The sequence below is a fragment of the Euprymna scolopes genome, chromosome 6 (genome assembly GCF_053919585.1).
Source record: "Euprymna scolopes isolate OS-2025 chromosome 6, ASM5391958v1, whole genome shotgun sequence".
NCBI lineage: Eukaryota > Metazoa > Mollusca > Cephalopoda > Sepiida > Sepiolidae > Euprymna > Euprymna scolopes.
In genome coordinates this window covers 31,294,150-31,302,495 of record NC_136487.1, presented here as the reverse complement: position 1 = coordinate 31,302,495, position 8,346 = coordinate 31,294,150, and the positions used below count along the sequence as shown (strand labels likewise).

The 8,346-nt window shown below is 31.0% G+C and overlaps 2 protein-coding genes across 2 annotated transcripts; one reads left to right on the top strand and one right to left on the bottom strand.

The window, feature by feature from the left end:
• The first annotated feature begins 225 nt into the window (after positions 1–225).
• On the top strand, positions 226–765 carry LOC145278141 (uncharacterized). Its single transcript, XM_080130421.1, has one exon. It carries the CDS (start codon positions 226–228, stop codon positions 763–765), a length of 540 nt encoding a protein of 179 aa, XP_079986547.1.
• Positions 766–4,074: 3,309 nt separating this feature from the next.
• On the bottom strand, positions 4,075–8,293 carry LOC145278311 (uncharacterized). Its single transcript, XM_080130603.1, has 5 exons — positions 7,600–8,293; positions 5,890–5,920; positions 5,291–5,538; positions 4,999–5,029; positions 4,075–4,553 (listed from the first exon to the last, which is right to left on the bottom strand). The coding sequence occupies exons 1-3, from the start codon at positions 8,260–8,262 to the stop codon at positions 5,357–5,359; spliced, it is 876 nt and encodes a 291-aa protein (XP_079986729.1). The 5' UTR covers positions 8,263–8,293; the 3' UTR covers positions 4,075–4,553; positions 4,999–5,029; positions 5,291–5,356.
• Positions 8,294–8,346: the final 53 nt, after the last annotated feature.

The following is an 8,346-nucleotide window of genomic DNA, read 5'->3' as shown; positions in this document are numbered from 1 at the left end:
GACTGTTTTTCAAACATCGAAATTTTAAAATTAAAGTTTTATGACCCTTCTAGAGTTATCGAACTTACTTTCGAATTTGCAAGACTGCCAAATTGATTTCCAAATTGATTTCCAAATTATGAACATTTTAGCAAATACAGTAATGCCAGCGACAGAACTAGCAACAACAAATATAGTATTCAGTGATGTGATTAAAGAAACGTCCTCTGAAATACACTGAATATCATGAAATGGTTGGCACGACGTGGCCTAATTGCCAACCAACACATGTGTACAAAATGTACTGACCCATGTCGAAGTATGAATCTCCAACATAGAAATGGAAGGCGCGTTATTGACGGCTATTGTTGGTCTTGTTCCAAATGCAAAAAAACAATAAACATTAGAGCTGGTTCCTTCTTTGAAGGTAGCCATTTACGGCTACAAGACTTGATACAAATTTTGTATTGGTGGTCGTTGGGGGAACCAATAGTGACTGTTTGCAAAGAAACTGGCGTCTCTAAAAAATCTGTAATCGACTGGTATAATTTCATTCGCGATAGATGCGCGATGACGATGCTAGAAAATCCAATACAATTAGGTGGTCCTGAACGAACAGTAGAAATTGACGAAAGTAAGTTCATGCATCGAAAATATCACCGAGGAAGATTCCGTCCAGGTCAGTGGGTTCTTGGCATGGTAGAACGAGAAACGAACTTGACAATGATGGTGCCAGTCGAAACGAGAGATGCTGCCACCCTATTACCAATCATTTCCCATACGTGAGACCAGGCACACGGATTGTGACAGATGGTTGGCGCGCCTATAATACATTACCGAACCATGCTGTGGTAAACCACCGGTATAACTTTGTGGACCCAAATGATCCTACTATTCACACAAATCGTGTGGAAGGTAGCTGGAGTCTTTGCAAAAATAAATTCAGGTCCATGAGGGGGACTAGCGATGCAAATTTTAATAGTCATCTACAAGAATTCCTTTGGCGGCGGCGAATCAAAAGCAATTATTTTGGGAATATAATGTATTGGATACGATTTTTTTATGATGTATGAGTTAACTACATTAACAATGAAAAAAACAAAACATTTTCTTTAAAAATTTTTTAAATTTTATGTTATAAAAGATCTATAAAGTCTATTTTTTTATATGAATGAAAAAATTTGTTAAAGAGTTAAAATAAACAAAGACTTTTCATTAAATATATTTAAAATAAATTATAAAATATCTATAAAGTCTATTTTTTATGTCTGTAAAAATTTGTTAGAGTTAAAATAAACAAAGACTTTTCGTTAATATCTATAAAGTCTATTTTTTATCTCTGTAAAAGTTTGTTGAAAAATTCAAATAAAGTTTAGAATTTAATTTAAAAAAAAAAAACACCGTCTTTTTTTTTTTTTAAATAAAACTAATTTTAAAATTTCGATGTTTGAAAAACAGTCCATAATATGTCAATATAAAAATTCTATTTTTTTTTGATAAAAAGAATAAAACAGTTAATAAATACAAAAAAAAGTCCATAAAGCCTGTTTGAATAAAACTTATATAAAAAAAAGATTCATTCTATACGGTTTTGATCATCCGTAGATAAAACGTCACTTCCGGCAAATGGCTTTGTAAACAACGGGTGGCGAAAGTTAACCATAACCGTTTTTTCTTGTATAAAACTATTTCCTGGATTTCTTATGTGACTTGGTTGCAAGTACGTTTTTGGTGCTTTTGTATAAAAAGTCATCAATGCAAGGGAAATAACTCTGACTAAGAGATGCATATATTTTTACATAAGAAAATATGGAATGATGAAACCAACTTTGAGGAGTTTTACTTCTTATAAAAGACTAGCCTGGGTGCCCGGCATTGCCTGGGTGTTTGGAGGCGTGTGTTGAGAAAAAAAAAATGGTAGTAGGCAGGCTCGAACCTGTATTGTGAAGGAGGAAAAGAATGTGAAAACAAAAAAACGTGACATCCTTGCTGTTGTGTCCTTCACTAAACTGGAAGTGACATAGGTTTAAATTAAGGCTAGATATTCGAAAAGAGTGGTGACTTTCGAAAATATTGGCGAAAAAAGCGACCCCTCCCTGCAGAAAAGTGCCTTATTCAGGGTGAAGGAATTAATGTTTTTGACCAATTTTTTTATATTTGTCATCCGAAGGGTCAATCTTACAAATGATACTAATCTCGTGAAAATCAGTCGTTTCTGGCAAAAGTTTTAAGCAGATATACAAACATACATACATACATTTAAACAGACAGATAAGATTTATATTACAGATTATCATCCCATTAGCCTCCTCCCACTTTTCGCCAAAATATTTGAGTTCATAATTAATCAAGCTATAGTCCATCACCTTACAGTTGCTAAACTTCTATCCAACCATCAATATGGATTCAGACAAACCCATTTTACTGCAGATATTCTAACTGTAATCGCTGAATGTATATACCATGCAGTGGATAAGGCAGGTGAGGGGAGGGCAGTATCCCTATATATATCTAAGGATTTAGACAGGGTAGAAAGTTACTTACATCTGAAAGTATCCTGTATCTCTACAATACCACCATTCGCCCATGTATGGATTATTGTTGTCACATCTGGGCTGGTGCATTTGCTGCTGGTCTCTCCCACCTGGATAGGGTACAAAAAAGAGTCGCCAACCTGATAGGTCCTGAACTGTTATCTAAGCTTCAACCTCTGTCCAATCGACAAAATGTTGCATGTCTCTGCCTGTTTTACAAGTATTTTAATGGTGAATGCTCTGATGAACTTCAAGTCCTTGTGTCCCCTCGACAAGCAGAAAAATCCCACTCCTACACAGTAGAGATCCCTAGATGTAAGAACGTCTTCTACGCTAATAGTTTCTTCCCTAGAACTGCTAGACTTTAGAAACCACTTCTGGGCTCCTGTTTCCCTAACTGCATTGTCACGTAGAAGTTCAAGTGTAATGTAAACAAACATTTTGCTGCTCAACTCCCTACACAGTATCCCTGCAACTTATGTCCCTGATAGTAACACTCTACATAAAAGTGGCATTATGTCTTGCTTTAGATGAAAATGTAAAAAAAAAAAATGAATTTATGCAGAAAACAGATTGTTGTGAAATAATAATTTTATCATTTAGAAATCCATTCTTTATATTTTTGTAACTATTCTCTACTTTCAGCTTACAATTCAATGAACAAAACCAAAACTTAATGGAATTTAATTTGAAAGAAATAGTACGGCCTGTATTCTGCATGAATACAAAATAAAATGTTAAGATATTTAACATAAAACAATAAAATTCAAGTGCAACAATAGTTGGAAAGTAATTGGAATTTTTATTACCAAAATTGGGATGACTTTTTTTTTCCTCCAAGTTGTGTTGGTTTCAGCTACCAAAATTCTATTGTGAAAAATGAGTTACGTCCCTTTAATCGGTGACTTTTTACACAAAAATTGATTTCCAAGTCTAAAATTAAAATGTTTTAGTTTATTTGCTTAAGATTTAACATGTATCTTCCCCATCGTTGGTTTTTATTTTTTCATTTAGAAAAAAAGAAAGTAGGAATATTTGACTTTCCATGTATTTCCTCCTCCAGTACAGGATTTTGCCCCACTATCAATGCTCATACATTGGAGGTAAAATTCTTCATTCAAAAACCTTCGTCGCTTACAGTGGGCGATATAGATTTATAGTAACCTTCCCCTCCATTTCCTCATCCGAAAAATGTACAAAGGACAAAAAAAGAAAAAAAAAATGACAAATCGTTGAAAACTCTATTGTTTTTAGAGTTTTATTGTACACCTTCCATCATCATTGCTTTTTACCAAAATTTCTTCCTTGTTCAAAAAATATGTAAAGTATTTAATACAAATCGTTACATTTTGATCGATTTTTTATTTTTATAAGAAGTGAGACAATTTTGCTGTATGTTTTTTGGGGTGATCAGATTCTGTCAATTTCATTTCTTGTTAGTTAAATGTTTTTTTTTTGTTTATCATCCCCACTGAAAAAAATCCATACAAAAAAACAATTCTGGTTAAAAATCACAAGTATATTAAATATCTTGAGTAAATAAAAAAAGAACAAGATGAAATTTGTTTCGATGAGTTTATTTCTTTATTTTAACGTTTTTACAATAGAATCAGAAAAAATTAACTTTTTAACAATAGCAAGAGAATTTAAACTTTTTAACAAAAACATAATAAACTTTTAACTTATTTACAACAGCATAATAAAACTTTTCACTTATTTACAACAGCATAATAAAACTTTAACTTATTTACATAAAGAATTTTTAAATTAACTCCAAGATGTCTTTTGGGTCCTTTCTTAACAGAAGTTCAGAAAAAGTTTCGGTTGACTAATGTAGATGCCCGTTTTACAAATGAAAAATCAACGAATCCGAGTTACATGGAAAAGAAATAGGAAAGTTTGTGCTTATATTTTGACCAGACATTTTATGACTAGAATCTTTGGTGGCGGCAGATGTAGGCAATGTTTAAGGTTTCCTTGGAGACTTGAAAAATGGACGTGTCCACGAATTTGATGCTTGATGCGTTCCAGGCATTAGATCTGAAAGATTATAAGCAAAAGAAAAATTGGTATTTTTTAAGTAATATAATGAATAAACAGAATGGGAAAGTAGAGAAAGAAAAGGAAATAAAATATCTAAAAAGAAAGAAAGAAAGATAGATAGATAGATAGATAGATATAGAGAGAGCGCAGGAGAGAGAGAGAAAGAGAGCGAGAGAAAGAAAGAGAGAGAGAAAGACAGAGAGAAACCAAGAAAAACAAAAAGAGAAAGAAAAAGAAGATGGAACTAGAAAAGGAGAGAATAACTATGCAAAAAAAGAAAAAATAAAGAAACTAGTATGAAAGACAGAAAAGGCACACACAGGAGAGAGATATAAAGAAATTACCCGCAAGAGAGAAAATAGAAGATAAAATAACAGAAAAGAGAAACCGAGACAATTTCGAGAGCGTGATAGAAATTTGTGAAGAATGGATTGAATCTCACCTGTTGAAAAAGGAAATCTGGATGGGAAAATCTGTGATGAAAAATAGAAAGAGATTTCAGTTGAATTTTATGATGCATGAAATAAATACTCGTTTATTATAATTATAGAATGACAAATGGATCAAAACCCAGTACGAATTTGTGGGAAAAGCGGCATTTCTTTAATGAGTATAACTTGGCATGTCTTCTCATAATTTTTTTATAAATAAAAACAAGAAACAATAAGCAAAAGACACAAAAATTCATTTGTTTTTTTCAAATGTAAAAACTAAAAAAAAAAAAGAAAACTTACTGAACATGAAGATGGGTTTTCAGATGAAACGTTGACAGTGTTTTTACTTTGACCAAAGAAATTGAATTAACCAGGAGGTGTGGGATTGGCAGATGGTAATACTGTAGAATTTGTACTTTGACCAAACGTTGTATGACAAGGAAGTGTAGTAGTTTCAGATGTAGGAAATGTAGATGTTTTGCTTGAAGTTTTGAGAATTGAACGTGGCCACTTTTTTGACAGGTGAGTTCCAGGCGATTCCATTGCAACTGAAATAATTTTATCAAAAGAAAAATTGGCATTTCTTTAATGAGCATAACAAGAGTAAGAGTGAAATGAGCGAAAGAGTAAGATATAGATAGATAGATAGATAGATAGATAGAGAGAGAGATAAAGAGAGAGAGTGAGATAGATAGATAGATAGAGAGAGAGAGAGAGAGTGAGAAAGAGAGATAGATAGAGAGAGAGGGGGGAGAGGGAGAGAGATTGTCAAAAGAAAGAGAAACTAGCAGGAGAGAATAAAGAGAGAAAATATCGATATAAAGAGACAGAAACGATTAGAAAACATGAGAGAAACGGATGAAAGAGATAAATTGATTAGAGAAAGTTGTAAATCTCACCTGTTGAAGGAGACATTCTGGATTGGAACATCTGTGTTAAAAAATAGAAAGAGATTTCATTGTAAATTTTACAAATTGTAAAAAAATATGGATGGCGAGATTCATACTAATAACATTAAATCAACTTCTCAGCATCAATCGTTTATCCATCTATCTATCTATCTATCTATCTATCTATCTATATATATATATATATATATATATATATATATATATATATATATATACATCTCTCTCTCTTTCTCTCTCTCTCTCTCTATATATATATATATACATCTCTCTATCTCTCTCTTTCTCTCTCTCTCTCTCTCTCTCTCTCTCTCTCTCTCTCTCTCTATATATATATATATATATATATATATATATATATATATATATATATATATATATATACACACACAAACGAAGGGGCGTTCTAAAACAAATGCCTAATATTTTTTATTCTGCCCGAATGGTTTAGAAATGATTGCAAATCTCTCAAGTAATTTTTAAAAACTGTTTTCTCCCTGTGTTTTAAATTATTTAATGTTGTTGTTGAGTAAAATTCAAATGCATTTTTTTTATGCATTTAAAAACCATTTCTTCAGCGATTATTCAAAGGATTTAGTTTTGTCTGATTATTAATAAATTATTAATTGGCTGGTTATTAATTAACTATTAATTGGCTGGTTATTAATTAACTATTAATTGGCTGGTTATTAATTATTTATTAATTGGCTGGTTATGAATTACTTATTAATCGTGCCTGTTTATTAATTAATTATTAATTGTCTGTTTATTAATTAATTATTAGTTGTCTGCTTATTCATTAATTATGAATTGTCAGCTTATTAATTAATTATTAATTGGCTGGTTATTAATTAATTATGTATTGGCTGCTTATTAATTAATTATTACTTGGCTGCTCATTAATTAATTATTAATTGTCTGCTTATTAATTAATTATTAATTGTCAGCTTATTAATTAATTATTAATTGGCTGGTTATTGATTAATTATGAATTGGCTGCTTATTAATTAATTATTACTTGGCTGGTTATCAATTAATTATGAATTGGCTGGTTAATGATTATTTATTAATTGTCTGCTGTTTTATTAATTATTAATTATCTGCTTATTAATTAATTATTAATTGTTTGCTGTTTTATTAATTATTAATTGTCTTCTTATTAATTATTAATTGTCTGCTGTTTTATTAATTATTAATTGTCTGCTTATTAATTAATTATTAATTGACTGCTTATTAATTAGTTATTAATTGGCTGGTTATTAATTAATTATTAATTGGCTGCTTATTAATTAGTTATTAATTGGCTGCTTATTAATTAGTTATTAATTGGCTGCTTATTAATTAATTATTAATTGGCTGCTTATTAATTATTTATTAATTGGCTGGTTATTAATTAATTATTAGTTGTTTGCTTATTCATTAAGTATTAAGTGGGTGGTTATTAATTAATTATTAATTGTCTGCTGTTTTATTAATTATTAATTGTCTGCTCATTAATTAATTATTTATTGTCTGCTCATTAATTGATTATTAATTGGCTAGTTATTAATTAAGTAAGAAGGTTACTGTGTTACTGATGTCTACACAGAATGTAGTCAATAAAATGCAGATTCCTATGCAAAACAAATCAAATTAGCAAAACTAATATCCATAAGGAAATCATACAAGCAAAAATGTGTTTAGAAAAAGAGGAAAACTTACCAAAGTTGAACTTGGAGATGCAACATGATGAGTGTTTGTAATCGGGAAGTTCAACAGATTATGAGATGCAGTGGCTAAAGCTGGCACTCCTGTATCAGTTTGATTTGAAGAACTGGAAGGTAAACATGTGAACGATGTTGTTGTTGGAGACATGTCAGTGTATTCCTCGGGAAAAATAGAATTTAAATTAAAGCTAACTGATTTTTTCTTGGACTTCTTTGACACATTAGAAATTTTCTTTTGTACAAGTGCCTTTTTCTTAGGCTTCTCTGGCAAAGTAGAATTTGTCTTTACTTGAACTGATTCTTCCTTAACCATCTCCGACAAAACGGGTTTTGTCTCATATTGAACTGACATTTTCTTTGGCATTTCTGACAAAATCGCTGTTTTCTCAAGTTGAATAGACTTTTTCTTGGGACTCTCTGACAAAATAGACTTAATATCAGTTTGAGATAACGTATTCTCATGCATATTTGGCAAAATAATTTGTTTCTTCTTTCGAATTGCTTTTTTTATTGTTCTCACAGGGGAAATAGAAGTTTTCTCGATATTAGTTGACGTTTCCTGTAGCTTCTCTGGTCCAAAAGAGTTTGCCTCAAGTTGAGCTGTCTCTTCAATGGGCTTCTCTGACAAAGTAGCTTTTGTCTCAAGCTGAGCTGCCATTTTCTTTGGCACCTCTGACAAAATAGATTTTGTCTCAGTTTGAGATAACGTTTTCTCAGATATTTTTGGCAATATAATTTTTTT